Source organism: Manis pentadactyla, chromosome 7 (genome assembly GCF_030020395.1).
Source record: "Manis pentadactyla isolate mManPen7 chromosome 7, mManPen7.hap1, whole genome shotgun sequence".
NCBI lineage: Eukaryota > Metazoa > Chordata > Mammalia > Pholidota > Manidae > Manis > Manis pentadactyla.
Genome location: NC_080025.1, coordinates 142,706,306 through 142,722,695, shown reverse-complemented (window position 1 = coordinate 142,722,695; position 16,390 = coordinate 142,706,306). Strand labels below are relative to the sequence as shown.

Sequence of the window (16,390 nt, the reverse complement as noted above, 5' to 3'; positions counted from 1 at the left end):
CTTGTCAGCCTCCTTTTTGCATCATACATCCAGTTTGTTAGCCATGTATGGTCTATTCCTTCAAAATACATCCCAAATTCTACAACTTCCCACCAGCTGCGCTGTTGCTACTGGGGTTCCCAGCCACAGCCCTGACTTGCCTGGATGGTTGCAATAGACACTTAACTGCCCTCTCTGGCCCCTGCTCTGCTTTACAAAGTGCTACTCTCAACGCAGCCGCTACAATGATCTTGTTTAAATGATCAGATCATATTTCTGCTCAAAATCCTCTCACTTAAAATATAAAGTAAGGTCCTAACAATGGCCCACAAAGATCTTCCTGCACCCCTCACCTCTTTGGCCTTATCTCCCTCTGGTTCCCCTTTGGGTTCCCACAGTGCACCAGGCAGACTCCCACAGGGCCCAGCGCTGGCATTCCCTCTGCCTGGACCACTTCTCTCAGTAAGCGACCCTTCACCTCCTTTAGGTTTTTCTTCAAAGGCCACATTCTCAGTGAGGCCTTCCTGACCAAGCTATTTAAAAATTGCAGCATATGTACTCAACACTTCCCTCCTCCCTTGCTGTTTTTCTCCGTTTTATTTACCACTACCTCATATGTTGTGCAATTTGTTTTTTGTTTACTTCTATTGGACTGTCAGGTCCACCAAGGCAGGGGTTTTTGTTTTGCTCACATTGTGATCCTACCCCTGGAACAAGTCTTTCACACAGTGGGACTCCATAAATACTTGTTGAATACTGAGTGACGAAATGAGTATGTAAGAAGCAAATCCCATTCAGGGGGCTGAAAGGGAAATTCTGTGATGCTAACAGCCCTAACTTTGCCCTTGGCCTCCTCCTGTTCCCCCAGGAAATCCATTAGGACATACTGTGTGCAAGCAGAGGTAGACCCTGGATGTACAATAGAACTAGGGGAGAATAACTTCCATTTGGTTTTACCCAGTAATAGTGACTTTAACAGAGGACAGAATGACCCACCAGTAGTAGTGTAACTAAACTGAGCATTTTACAGAAATGTAAAAGCTTGGTGACTCCCACCTCTGTTCAGCTTGGCTTTCTGCTTCATCCAGGCCCCTTGAGTAACTGGCATTTACACAAACACACCTTTTTTTGCTTTCCTTGGTTGGAAATCTTCAGATAATTTTTCTTAGTATTGAAAATGAAATACTCCCTCTTTTCTGTATTTGTCAATATACAAAATAGAGTTGCAAGACATCGTATGCCCTCCATATATAATGAAATCCTTTTGCAATGTTTTCAAATTATCCCTTTCTGCCATCACTGTAACCTAAAATATTTTGCTTCATTGGTAACACCATTATTGAATTAATATATAATATTGTGACCCAATGGCATCCCTACTTCCTGCTCTAGGTCAGCCTTCATATTGTTTTAATATTATAACTATTATATTTAATACAGTCCCACTTAGCCCTCTAATCCACTCTTATACTCTCTCAGTTGAAGTGTTCAGCTTTAGTTATATTCCACACAGTTGCTCAGAGCCGATGTTCAATCCTGTCTCAAGCATCCATCACTCCCCCATCAATGTAGATCTTAGGCTTTCTTCAGGGTCCAGCTAAAACTTTCTTTTCTGAGATTGATTTCTGGAGACTATCTTGATCCAACATCATTCCTTGATTCTAAGTGCCTTAACAATTCTTATGGTGTTTCACAAAATGCTGGATGCTTACATATTGCCTTGATTTGTTTTCTGATAATTTCTAACGTCATTTGTTTTTCCTTAAGAAATGTTCACATTTTAAAAACATTTAATGTAAAGGACAGGTAAAATCAGTACTTTGAAAAGCAACTTAAGGGTAAGTAGTTAATTTCTGAGATTCAAATTGCTGGTTAAAAAAGCAACACAAGTTACTCGTCTAGAAGGCAGACTCTCCTTGGAATACGAACGTCTTGGTGACACAGGTGTATGAGAGGTGGGATCGTCATATTATTGTATAGTCTCAGGTGCATAAGCTACTTTCGCACTATCATTTATTCATAATTATGCTTTTATTTGGGCATAATTGTTTTTTTTCCGTATCTTTTGGCTTCCCTCCACATATACTTCCAACATTTAGTTCAGAACACATGTGAGGGATGGGATTGTGATTTAGGAAAAGGGAAAATCACGGATTAAGCCAAGTCATTAAAAATCCTACTCATTTAAAAATGTAATTAAGAACTTAACAAACACAACGTCTTTAGGCTTTTTAACCCAACAGTTCGTAGTTGACCATTTTTCTCGTCGCAACTCTCAATACGGAATCCCGGTTTACCTGGAAGAGTGGTTACTTCTGCCCTATAATTTATTAAAAACAAATTTGGAATAACTTTAACTTCGTTGACAAATAAAGCAAATGGGTAGACTGTATGTATCCTAGCAGGATATTCCTAATTCCTCTGAGTTGACAGGTTTATTTCAAGATCGTTTTTTAATAGCTGAAAAATGTTGCAATCATCCAAATATTTTCCAGAGGCGTTATCATCCTTGATAAATGATTTTTAGCAGTGACACGTGCTTGGAACCGCAAACACTGAGAGGGTCTGGGCAACACGCTTTGAAACGTAATCTTAAATAACTGTAACGTCGCTCTTGCCCGGGTTTCTAAGGCGATGGGCACTGAGGTCTCGGCCGGCCAAAGTCCAGCGGGATCGGAGCCTGCCAGGCGGCCAACGGGCAGCGGCAAAGTAGCGGGCAGGGTGCTCGCGGGCTCGGGGACCGCGCGCCGGCTGCTCCGGAGCGCGGAGGCTCGCGGCTCTCCGGCCGACACCGGCCAGACTGGAGCCGGGGCCCCGGAACGCGTCCCGCCGGCAGCCACGGAGCCTCCCGCGCGGGCCGGCCAACCCGGGCCTCGGCTCCGCGCGCGGAGAAAAGAGCGCGCAGTTGAAACCGTTACCACCCCCGAGTTTTGAACTGGTTCAAACTTGGCTTTCGGCCCCGCCCCGCCCCGCGGGCCCGGGAACTCCGAGGCGGCGGTTCCCGCCAAGCGCCGCGAGCGCGCCGTCCCGCCCTCCGGCCGGGTCCCGCCGCCCCACCCAACATGCCTCCCACCGGCAGCCCGGCTCCGGAGGCCCCTCGTCCGCGCCCCGCCCGCCTGCCCGCCGCTTTCCAGAGAGGCGCCGTGCGCCCCGCTAAAGAACAAAGAGACTCCGCGGCGTTTCCACTCGGCGCCGCGTTCCCGGGGCCCGCCTGCGACCGCGCGCACGCGCCACCCGCCCGGCCCGGCCGAGTCCCGCGGGCGCCTCTGCGTGGGGCCGACTCCGCGCCCCCGAGCCCGGCGGGCCCTGTGATTGGACGGGAGCCCGCCTCGCGGCCCGCCAATCGGGGCGGCGCTTGGTTGGACCGGGGGGGCCAAATAAAAGCGATGGCGATTGGGCTGCCGGGTTTGGCGCTCGGTCCGGGAGCGTCCGACACCCACTGGGACGCAGAAGGCGGTGGAGCCCCGGCGGCGGCGGCGGCGGCGGCGGCGGCGCGCGGGAGCAGCGCGGGCTGGGGCGCGGGGCGCAGGTAACGCGCCGCTGGCGGCCGCCCGGCCGGCGGGGCTCGGGAGCACGGCGAGGGGTGGCGGCGGCGCCGGGACATCCCCGCCGTCGTGTGCCCCTCCGGGTGTCTCCCGGAGCGGGCTCTCCCGGGGCGTCGCTTTTGCAGGCGGGGTGAGAGGAGACCCCTCGGAAGGGGGCCGTGGGTCCGGGCTGGTCGCGCGACCTCGCGAGCGGGCAGCGCCGGACCCCGGGGACCCGAGCGGGAGCAGGGCGGGCTCCCGCGGGGTCGAACGGAGGGGGTTCTCTCGCGCGCCCGGCCCTCTGCAGGCGGCGGGGCCGGGCTGGGGGCGCCCGGGTGCCCGGGGCGGGCTGGCCGCCCCAGCCCAAGTCTCCTTTGTGTGGAGCGCGGCGGCGGGCGCGCCCGGGTGGGACGGGGCACACAACTTGGTGGGACCTCGCCGCCGAGTGCGCACTCAGACAAAGGGCAGACTGTGTCTCGGCGGCTCGGCGCGGGGAAGGGGCAGTGACACTGGGGCCTGACAGCGGGCGGGCGTGGGGCGTGGGGAGTCCGGCCGCGGGCGCGGGTGGGCGGGCTTGGCCCACGCCCCCTCCCCGCGCGCGCACAGGTTCGGCCGGGGCCGCGGCGGCCGGGACGGCGCGCGGGGACCGGGTTCGGAGCCGCCGCGCGCCTGACGTTTCCCCGGAGCAGCCCCGGTCCCCGGGCTCAGCCCCTCGGAGCGGCGGTCCCGGGCCGCCGCTGCTTCTCGCTGGATTCCCGTTAAGTTTGAGGGAAGGTCGTGCTGTGTCCCCTTCTCGGTTTTGTTCTTTTGGAGGGCTTTCCCCCGAGTTCCCGCGTCATTGTGCTCCCTCCTCCAACCACCAAAAAGTGTGCCACAGGGTCACTTTTTGAAAATGGGAGGAATCGAGAAGCACGGGTTTGGAAAACTTGGTGAGCCCACGCCTAGTGAATTCCCACTTTTTGAAGAATCATAATCTTAAAAAAAAATTACAAGCTGTTTTGGCCAATTTATGTGATACATCTGAGAATGGCGACAGGTGCTAACGAAATCAACTGTCATTTAGTCAGCGATTATTCCCCAAATCCCTAGGGGTTGAATGAGAATGAGATGGTAGAAATAGTTGATCAAAATAAAATGCTTGTGACAAATTGTGTTTAGATGACAGGGCTGGCTATTTCTTATTAATTGATCATGTTTTGCGTGAACAATAGCTTTGGTGAGTCAGAAAAGATTGGTTGTGGAAATGTTTGTTGCCTAAGAGAGTGAGTGTATGCTGTGCAGTTAAGCTAAATTTCCTTTGTTTATCACACAGGATCTGTAAAGTTTAAATTTGGAAATGAAAATCGGTCTTTGGTGTTTTTAAGTGTTTTACTACAACGTTTACTTTCTAGGTTTCAAAGTTCTTCAGTTTTAATACTATAGCGTTTTAAAGTTAAACAACATTTTAAAAAATCTTTAAAAATCTCCAATGCTGGTGCAGTTGAATGTAACGTTCTAAGAGTTTTGGAGTTCATTTTCCATTCTTCATTCACGAGTATTATTAGCAACTATTTCATACTTACGAATAAAATACAGAATAAGTGCATAATCTTAACTAGTTTATTGATAATTTTATTTGCAAAAAAACAAAAGGGTTTAAGATGTAGTTTAATTGGCTTTTCGAGGTGTCTAAAGTTAGGAGTGGATTGGATTACAGTCCTAGACATAAAGAATCCTATTGTCTCTTTTTGGAGGTGTATTAGGAAATGTAACATTTAAAGTCTTGGAAACATTTAGGAAAATTACATCTTAAATTCTAGTTTTTGTGGAAAGTGAATATATTCAAAGAAAAGGAATTTAGAAACATATGGGCACTCTTGTAATTTGTATTGTTTTATCCGATGAAGATCTAATGTGCACTTACTATCTTAGTTTCATATAAATGGAGACAAAGAAATGCAGTGTGAAAGTCTATTATACATATTTTGTAGTGTTAGACACTATTGAACAGACATTCCAGGTGCTGTCCTAAGTGTTGAGATTAATGTTAATATTTATATTAGTTGCTGGTAATTATATATTAAAAAATAAAAAGTCCAGGTAATCTTGCCCATTGTTAGGAGTTATATACACAGATTTTGGCGGAAATTTAGATCTTTTAAGGTAAATTGTAATTTTCTCATGTATATTCTGTATTTGATAATCAGCTACCTTTGTACTTGACATGATACATTTCTAAAAGTCTTTTGATGAATTGACTTAAAAATTTGTTTTAAGTTTTTTCTAGTTGAATTGAGAATATATTTAGTCAAAGCAGTAGTGATTAAAAACACTTGTTGATTTAGTATAGCTAGGCAAAACAAAAAGTTGTAATGTTTTTATACCAGCTTTGTCTTTGTGTTGGCCATTTAAAATTTTTAGACAAATTTTTTTTGTGCCCAGGTCACACTAAGGTTTTTCTAGGTTATGTTCCATTCTTTGAGCTGGCATGCCCAATGAGTGTGAATAAATTTCTGTATTGACCCTGGTGACCAGTGATTAAGAAAAGTTGATCTGCTTTTTAAAAACCAGCAAGGAACAATCCTCCCACAATCTAATGCATTCTGGGGTCAGTTAGAAATGATTTGTGGATTTGCCTTGAAGTCTTTATGTCAGTAAAAATGATGAGAACATTTCTGTGAATTACGAAGGGTTCTCTATGGGCAGATGAACTCTGGTTTGGAGGACAGCATGAGTGGAGAGGAACAGTTCCATCAATTCAGAGAAAGGTTCATGATGAGACGAGACCTGTACCCTTAGGAGGCCCTCCCTGAGTTCCCAGGCACTCTTGAGTTCCACTATGCTTTGTTCATGCTTTTATTATAGCATGTGTCAGATTGTCTTGGAATCAGTAGTTTATGCATCCTCCACTACACTTTCAGTCCCTTGAGGAAGAGGCTCTATCTTTTCTGTGTATACGTGGTAGTTCTAGAGAATGGGGATTTAACAGTTGAATGAATGAAGGAAATATAAAAAATGTAGGGAAGTAATGGGACAAAGAAACTTGCAAAGTATACAAGGTATGTTAACACATGGTGAACTTTGGAAGGTGTTTTTCTCTTTGAGAGGCAGTGATTACAAGAAAAATAATGATCAAGGTGAACAAGTTCAAGGTTTCTCTTAAGATTGAAAAGGTGCAGCCGTCAATGTTCATGTTTGGTGTTTCAGGCAGCTAGAGAGAAATTTGGTGAATCATCTGGATACCTAACATAGTATCTCCTTAATTTGATTCGATGTTGATATTGACGATCATTGTACAAAAATAAAAGGAGGGGAAAACATTGGAGAGAAAAACCTCTTAATTGAAGTGTGTCTGGTTACAGTTAATGAGTTCTTTACTGGAATAATTCGAGGTAGGTTTTGAAGCTAAACTAAACTGAAGGAAGTAGTGTCAATGTGATTGTGAATCGTTTATTGGGATGTTCTTCATTATTCCCATAAAATGATAGGGTAAATGTAGATCAGTAAATCCAGTAAATCTCCAAAAGTGTAGCTTGTAAATTTCTAAGATGGTTGCATGGCTCCCTGTCTTGCCACGACACTACTACTTGGTGCAAAAATACCACAAAAAAGGTGTGACAAAAAGACATTAATATTAAAGTGCCTACTATTTGCTAGATGCTTCATTTATTTGTTTGTTTGGTTTGCTTTTTATTGTGATAACATTCACATCAAAGGCTTTATTTTTAATGATTGTAAAAACCACCCTGAGTCCACTAGCAGATGAGTGGATAAACCACTGGGGTACACACATACAGTGGAATATTACTCAGCCGTTAAAGGAATGAACTATATGACACAGATGAACCTTGAAAACATTGTTCTAAGTGAAATAAGCTAGACACAAAAGGAGAAAAATTGAATGATTCTATTCATAGGAGGTACCTAGAATAGGCAAATCTGTACAGACAAAAAGTTGAATACAGAGGTTACCAGGGGTAGAGGGAGGGAATGGAATGTTAATATTTGATGTGTACAGAGTTTGTGTTTGGGATGATGAAAAAGTTCTGGACATGGATAATGGTGATGGCTGAACAACATTTTGAGTGTGCTTAATGCTACTGTATTATTGTATACTTAAAAATGGTTAATTTTATGTATGTTTTGCAATATAAAAAGCTTCTAACAGTAGCAGACTCTGTAAACCTTTGCAGATAAGGAAGCTTTTGTTCAGAATGGTTAACAACTTGCCCACGATTATCCAGCTAGGAATTTGTAGTCAGAATCCAAACTTAAATTCTGCTTGACTTCTTATTACCTACTGGTCTCCTGGATGATTAATGACCTAGCAGTTCCAAGAAGAGTGAATTTATTTGAATCAGAAAGGTATATTTAAAAGCAGATAATTGTAGCTTTATGGGAGGTACAATATGATGCCCCAGACTGACTGAAAGATGTCTTTGCAGATTTCTTTCTCTGCCAGAGCTAATAGTGTGTGTCCTAAGGGGCAGTATAGTGGTGTTTCAAGAGTGTGGTCTTTGGAGTCACATTGCTTGGGTTCCAGTTCTGAGCTGCCAATTTCTGCACTGGACAAGTTATCCTTGGTGTCTAAGTTCCCTGTCTGTAAAGTAGTGATCATAATGACAGTGTTCATTCAGTCAGGTTGTTAGGAGGATTAAGTGAAATTAATTAAAACAGGTGGAAACCTTAGAACTAAACCTGGCACAATTATTTGGTAAATGATTTTTAGTTATTGTGCCAGTATTATTTTTAGGAGTTCGGGAACTTATTAATGGAACCAAACGCATCTCAAGTTTATATGCTTGAGACTGTGAGTAAAGGAAATGGTGCTACATTTGCTTTACTGATTTCCATTTATTTAGAAATGTCTATTGTCTAATGTCTACTTAACACAAGTAATATGTATTCAATTAAAAATACTGAAATGCTTTAGATGTTTGTAAAATGAAGGCTTTCTTGATCCTTATAATCTCATTCCTTACCCTTAACAGTTTCTTACATATTGTTCCCAAACTTTCCAATGTTTTCATATGAATATGCATTTATACATACATTTTACAAAAATGGGATAAAGTTGTTATGTTCCAGAACAGTTTTTTTTTTAAGGTCAATACAGAGAGCTCTATTTCATTAAAAAATAGCTGATATTTCTTTAGGGCTTTGTGCTTGGCATCATCCTAAGTGCTTTCATTTATTTACAGTTTCTGTAATAACTATATTACGATAGATAGACATATTACAACTATTTGGTGGCGAAGTAAGGATTTGAATTTGGGCCCTTTGGTTTCAGAGCCCCAGTCTCTCAGCCCTTGGTTTGTGTGTGTGTGTGTGTGTGTGTGTGTGTGTGTGTGTGTGTGAAACCCATGAACTATCAGTGATTTTAGCATTTCTTAAAGAGTTGTTAGACAGCAACAAAAAACCCCAAAAATAATATGCAAGAAGACTGGATGTAGTCTGCCCAGGCTAAACCATGTGGCTCTTTATAGAAAAAGTCTGCCACTCCCTACTCTAAACATCACAAGGTTTTGTTGAGTAGACTATGTAGTAACTCTGTGATGGGCAGTGTGTTCTCTCCAAAAGACGTGAACCTCCTTAGATATCTTTGAACATTTGTGACAACTTTCTGTAAGGAGAATTGCTGTTTCAAGAGCCTGCACATTTCAGGTTTTAATAGATTCTGTCAGGCTGCTTCTAGAAAGTTACCAGTTTTTTAGTTAAATCAACTTTATTGAAGTGTAATTTATATATAATAAAATGCACACATTTGAAGAGTACAATTTACAGTTTTGACAAATGTATGTATCTATGTAACCATCACCGCAATCAAGATACAGCATTGCTAATCACCTCAGAGCCTTTTTATGCTCCTTTACAATGAGATTTTTCCTGTTCAAGCATTTCCTGTAAAAGGAATTACATAGTATATACTCTTTTGTATATTTACTCTTTTGTGGCTTCTTTCATCCAGCATGTTTTTGAGACTGATGTTGTTCCTTGGTTCAGTAGATTCTTTTTTATTTCTGAATAGTATTCCATTGTATGAATATAGTATTTTTTATTCAGTTACCTGTTGATGGACACATGGTTTGTTTTCAGTTTTTGGCTATTATTAATAAAGCCGCTATGAACATTTGTGTCTTATTTGTGAACACATTTTAAAATTTCTCTTGGGTAAATACCTTGTAGTTGGATTGCTGGGTCATGTGGTAAAGATTTAACTTTATAAGAAACTGCCAAACTGTTTTTCTAAGTAACTGTGCCATTTCACAGGAAGAGTTACTGTTTCAGTTGTAGCTGTACAGGAGTTACAGTTTCTCCATGTCCTCACTGAGGCTTGATATCACGTCTTTTAAATTTTGTGCATTTAATGAGTGCTAAGTATTTCATTGTAATTTTAATTCCTATTTCCCAGGGGATCAGTGATACTGAATATATTTTCACATGTTTATTGGCCATTTGTATATGTTTTTTTGTCAGACCTTTTGCCTATTTTAAAAATTAGGTTGTTTGTTTCATTGAGTTGTAAGAGGTCTTACGTATAGTCTGGGTCCTCTATCAGATAGATGTATTGCAAATATTTTCTTAATTTTCTACTTTGACTTTGTGTATTATTGACAATATATAGATCAAGTAATGTTAATACTGGAAGCGTAATTGTTTAAATTCTGTTTAATTGTTGAGAGTGAATTTATTCTTAACCCACAGTATTTTGGTTCTTAGTATAATAAACTGTTATGTGTTTGCAGAAACATGGAAATGAAAAAGATTATATAGATAGTATTGGCTATGTGGTTTGGGGGATTTAAATTAGGCTAACTAGTTTTGAAGGTGATAATATTTAGTAATGTAAATTTTCAATTTTGGGCAATTAAGACCTTTTATTAGTGAGTTAAACTTTTTCTTAAAAATTTCATCAAAGGATAAATGAGAATATGAAAATTAACCTTGATCTTAGAATCTAGCATGTAGAAGTAATAAGATTGCCAAGCTTAGTCTATCTATTTTGGCAGTTAAGTAAATTTTTGTTACATAAACATGACTTTTCAGAGTACCTATACTTGATTTCTGTACTATTTTATTTCTGCTAAGTATCAGTTCTTTCTTTGGCTCAACAGCTAATTTACCCCCACAATAATTTTTAGTTTTTCTTCATTATGTAAGTCAATACATGACCCTTTCTGGTTTCTATTTAATAAAGGCAGGGGAGCAGACCACTGGGCTTCTGCTGGGTGTCATGCACCAGTGTGCTGATCGTGTCACGGTGCCCCGCTCTGTCTCCCCATGGCTGTCAGTTGAGGTAAGAAGCTCCTAAAGTGAGCATTCCAGGCAGTCTACCGAACAGTCCAAACTCTCTTAACGAGTCTTAGCTCTGAAGGTTTTCTTCTACTGTTCCCCTATTGAATTAGTCTCCAGGAGGTTTCACATGGAGAGTCTGTGCTCTTTCCTCTTTCTGGAATGTCTCTCGTACCATTTTAGCATCTTATCTTAAGATGCTTTTTAGCCTGTTTGGTTCAAAACACCCCTACCCCTCTTCCAACCAAACTAGACTGCTTATGTCCTGCTTAGAAATAGACACCACAGCAATCTTTTGTATGTTTTTCTCTCTTCCTCTGCCCTTCTTTTTATGCTCTTTTACTCCTCTACATAGTAGAGGTTATAAAAGGGTTTTGTACATAGTAGCTAGAAATATATTTTGTATGAAATTGATTTAGAACCAGAGTCCTGAAAACTTGGGTGATCTTTAATAGCAACTCAGTAAGTAATTATTAAAATGTCCCCCACCTTGAAGCAGAGCCTACAAGATTCTGTCAACTGAGTTTCGCGTGGCTTATTATATATGTGTCTCACCCTGGGACTTTGCTACCAGCTGTTAGGCTCTATCTTACAATTCTCATTTACATCCTTAATATACTGTTGATAAAAGTCAGCAGAAGGTTTTAGAAACTCTGATGGTGGAAAAAACTGAGGAGTATAAAATAATGATTCTGCAGATTTTATCTCAGGATGATCTTTATCCCTTAGTTGCATTCATGCAAAGTTAATTTCGTATTTCCAGATGTCTCAAGTAAATTTTTAAAAAGTGTTAAAAAGACAAAATATCTTAACTATTTTATCCATTCTAGTACCTTGGTTTTTGATACTAAAGACAATCAGAAAAGTGCTTGTAAGCAAAGCACCCAAATTTAAGAAAATCAGTTCATTTTCTTTAAACAGTGAAAGAAGTTCAGTCATTAAAATGGCTTTTGTATGTTCTTGATGCCATAGCCAATAGTGAAATGTCATTATTCTATTTGTAGGTACATGAGTACCCACAGATTTATTGAGAACCTGCCCTGTGCCTAATAAACATTCAGTCTCTAAACCAAAGATTTTACTTTTGCAATTCTTTAATCATGCATTTTAATTATTTAAAAATAAACACCATTTATTATTTGTTAAATGGGAAAAGTATCTGTCCTTTGAGTATTATAAAAGATTCTATTAAGATGAACTTTTACATTTTTTAACAGTCTGCTGATGGTGGAAAAAGCTGCAGTGTATCCTTATAAAATTTTGATTTAACATGTTTCCATATTCAAATTATTTAGTAGTGGAAGTAAAGTTTGCAAAATTGTTCTTAAAATCCCTAATGGGTATTATGAAATCTGTTACCATGAAAATATTTATGGGTTCAAAAGGTATGGAAATGCCCTTTTAGAGTAATCAAAATGGCAGAAAATTTTGCTTTTTGCTTGAAAAGGCTTAGAGGAAGGAAATAATGAGTTGTGCCACCTTGCCCCAGAGGTAAGTTTGCCTCGTTGGAGAATCTTTGCCTGAAATACAGAGCTCAAGTTAGGCTATAAAGAAACTTTCCAAGGGGGACTTCCCACTGGCACCTGGGTATTGGGCAAGGAATGTAGGCTCTGGGCTGTTAAACTAATTGTATAGTTTAAACTACTGCTGCCATTAAATTAGTTGTATTTCTTTGGCAAGTAGCTTTTGTGGATTTCATCTTCATCGCAAAATAACCAAGATTAACGAATAATGAACACCTTGGTGATCACTGAGGATTTACCATGGGCCTTTGAAGAGGATAGCTCTGGTTTGCAGGTGAAGAAATAGGGGCTTGGTGAAGGTAAGCAACTTGAGTAGGTCACATGGGCAGTAGGACCAACGCTTTTGCTGCCTGTAAGGTCTTTGTAGAGGACCTCAAATACTGGGATATGAAGTGCTTGATGTCTGTTACACACTTAAAAGTAAATTTCTGGAGAGTTTGAGAAATACTGGACTTGAGTTTACATTGCCATCACAGGTCATTGTGATTCTCCCTAGCTGGCACTTAACTGGGTCGTTAAATTATACACATTCCTCCCAAATTCTTTTTATCAATTAATTCATAAAACATACTGATACTGATTATAAGACTATTTTTTATTTGTCTGCGTCATAGGCATGATGGTACCTAAAAGCTGTTTAGGGTTATGATGTATCTGACTGAACTAGGTTTATAGTCAGTCAAATTGGGATATTGTGATTTATAATTAGAAGTTTATATTTGGTCTTTGCTTCTTGAGCAGAGCTCCTAAAACCGTTGGAATTTCCTAAGTGATAAGACCCGTAAAGGTGTGTTTTGATATCCACAACAAACCCCTTTCAACCATACCTGAATTCATGTTACAGAAATGACTTCTGGAAAGCATCTGAGGTCGGGGGCTGATTGCCACAGAAACCAAAAATATGATTAGAGGGTTGGAGCTTTGAGACCACCTCCTCCCCTTACCTCTGGGAAAGGGAGAAGGGCTGGAGGTGGGATTCAGTCACCAAGGGCTAGTGATTCAGTCAGTCGTGCCTGTATCGTGAAGTCCCATGGAAACCCAAAGCACAGGTTTCAGGGAGTTCCTGGGTTGGTGGGCGTGTGGGGGTGCTGGGAGAGTGGCAGGCCCAGAGAGGGCATGGGAGCCCTGCACCCATTCCCACATATCTTACCCAGTACATCTCTTCCATCTGGCTGTTGCTGAGTTATATCCTTTTATAATAAATTGGTAAGGAAACTGTTTTCCTGAGTTCTGTGAGGTGCGCCAGCAAATTAATCAGACCCAAGGAAGGGGTTGTGGGAACCTGCTGCTGGCTGGCCAGAAGCAAAGGTGGCTGCCTGGACTTGGAGTTGGCATCTGAGGTAGAGTAAGAGCAGTTTTGTAGGACTGAACCCTTAATCTGTGGGATCGCACACTGTTTCTAGGTAGATGGTGTCAGTATTGAGTTAAATTGTAGGACACCCAGCTGGCATGGCAGACCTGTTTGGTGTGGGGAAAGCTACCACTTATCTGGTAACCTAAAGTGTCAGAAATGATGTACTATTCAGAGTATTATGTGTAATGTGAATGAAAACAATAGTTTTTCTTTATGCAGATCTACAATGGTAAGGTAAAACTTAATATTCCCCAATTTTTCCTGTAGAATTTACACTTGTACTTAAAGAAATAAAATACTTTTCTTTACCATTTATCCATTGTTACTTGTTATCCACCAACAGCATGTAATAAAACAGCTAGCTGTACCATGTACATTTTCTAGAAAAATTTCCTCAGTATTTATTGGGTGCCTCAGTCTTTTACCCATTAGGACTGTTCAAATGGTGAGATATGTTCCTCCTTACCCTCTAGCAAGAGACATTCTATATTAGTGAAAATATCAACTTTTAAATCTAGACTACTAAGCAAAAAGCCATTTCTTTTCTAGCCTCAGTGTCTAAAAATCCTAAATGTTAGGCACTTACCCTAGCCTTCTTATTTTTCTTTTCACACATAGGAGTGCTGGGATAGACTTTTTTTCCCCCTGCCTAAAAACCTGAGAATTAGCCTGGAAATTGCAGGGATATAACTGTACAGATTACACAGCTGGTATCCCTGTAATTGATGAACTCTTACTACATTTCCATAGGAATTTGGAGGCTCAAAAATATATTCTCAGGGCTTAAGTATTGTGATAAGTGTTGTTATAGTGATCAACAGAAATTAGAAATAATTCAATAGATCATATGTTTGGTAAAAACAAATACTGAAAAGTATCATTGACTGTAAATAATACTGAGGGATTTGGAGTTTCTAGTACTTCAGCAGTTTATTTGTGGTAAACCTTAAGTACAGGAAAATCATAAATGGTTTATGGCAAAAAACTGCTCCTACCTCCTTTACTTCCATCTTTTTCTGGAATTTGTGTACCAGACAAGATGTAGTACTACATCTTGTTCTGAAACTATTCTTAGGTAGCAAATAAACTTCAGGACCAAGATGAACTGGAGGTTTCTGAAGGATCTCACTCAAGCAGTTCTGTTTGTGTCCGTAGATTAAAGAAATGGCACAGGGAAGCCTTTTTACCTCCTTGTGTGCACTAAACTCATGTACTGAAACTACCAGGTAGTGGTTACTTGGTTGTAGGATGCCTGGAAATTCTGAGAGGTTCTGTATATGCTTTGGGACTAATAGTTTGATCTGCCCAGTCCATTTGCATGATTCTGTCTTGTGAATATAGAGGGAATTGTGTGTTATTTCAAGGTTAGGATATAAAGCCAGTGTGTATGTAACAATAGTATTTCAGCAGAATTACCCATGAAAAGTTCTAAAAAGATACCATATCATAAATATCTCCTTTTTAGGCCCCAAACCAGCACATCTTTCCTGTAGTATGAGGACAGAGCACTGTCTTCTGTTGAGTACAGGGTTGTTGGTTTGCACTTAGGGGCTGGTCCTATATGAACAATACTTAACCTTTGAGCACTAGAGTCACTGAGTGGCTTTTGAATACGGTGTCAGATGTGCAGAGTGGGTTATGGGAGCAGTAGGTTCCTGTCACCATCTCACGGTCACTTAGGCTTCTGTGGTGGGTGGTTCCCCATGTATTTATCTGAATTGAATTTCTCATAAAATTTTGCACAGTGTATGTTGTTAAATTTGTGTTAGATGTTGGCTTATTTGAAGTATAAGGTTTAAAATACACTTCCTAGAAGAACATCTGGCCTCAGACTAACCTTTTCAATCTTTTAGCTTGTATCAAATGGAGTGTTGAAGAAATAATATGTATCTTATGTCACATCTTTAAATTATAACGAGTTGTATATCATAGTTTTAGTTTCTGGTACATATTTTTTTGTTTCATTTCCTCTCCAACAACATCTCAGTAAATTTGAGTACATATCCAACATAAGGAGGGTTTTGCTTATAAAATAGATTTATTATGGTTTTCAAAAGAAAGCTTTAACTTGTAGATGTCAGTTTAGTTAATCTGTTTTATCTGTTCAAGCAAATTCTTTAAAACATGATAGTTCAGTTTTCCAACTTGTTTAAATTTATATGGCCATTCCTTTTCTAAGACATGTCTTTGAAATTGATAGAACTTTCAAAGAAACACAGGAAAGCTGGTCTGTAGATTCCTTGTTGAACTTACGAGTTTAGTTACTCTTCTCCTGGAAGGAGGAAAGTGGCAATAGTTTCATGGAAAATACATTACAGCCGAGTCTACTCACTTTTGCCGTAACAATCAAGTCACCTTTTTTTGTCATTCCGCTAAGACTGCCACAGTACTGTAATCTTCCTGTGCCTTTTAACGATGCTGTGTCTTTTTAGCGCTACTTAAACCAGGACCACAGATACAATCTGTATTTTTTCTCTTGTTTTCCCCTATTACTTGTCACTGACACATGCTTCCTAAAGACTTTTGAACACAGGTGCTTTGATATGTAGATACTTTAATATGTAGACACATGTGCACAGGATCCACTGGCCTTGAGGCGCTAAGTTGCCTGTTATATCTTACACATGTGTGTCTCTCACAGAATTTAGGATTTTCAAAATGCCCCATATATTTTTATTGACTGGCTTATAATACTTCTATTTCTGTTTTTCCCAAGTCCTTCAAACGAGTTTCAGAAG

General features: G+C 40.8%; 1 protein-coding gene across 11 annotated transcripts in view; it reads left to right on the top strand.

The window, feature by feature from the left end:
- EZH2 (enhancer of zeste 2 polycomb repressive complex 2 subunit) overlaps positions 1-16,390 on the top strand; it is an 85,246-nt gene that overhangs the window by 22,647 nt on the left and 46,209 nt on the right. For 3 of the 11 annotated variants that reach the window (XM_036915386.2, XM_036915381.2, XM_036915379.2), the window contains exon 1: positions 3,349-3,508. The exons of 1 other annotated variant lie outside the window; for it this stretch is intronic. In XM_036915386.2, coding sequence (XP_036771281.2) covers positions 3,366-3,508 — 143 coding nt within the window. In that variant the 5' untranslated portion in view covers positions 3,349-3,365. Of the gene's footprint in view, positions 1-3,161; positions 3,509-3,540; positions 3,655-10,680; positions 10,780-12,082; positions 12,598-16,390 lie in introns of those variants that run through there. 7 more of the 11 variants (XM_057504869.1, XM_057504866.1, XM_036915375.2 and 4 more) reach the window with 7 other exon arrangements.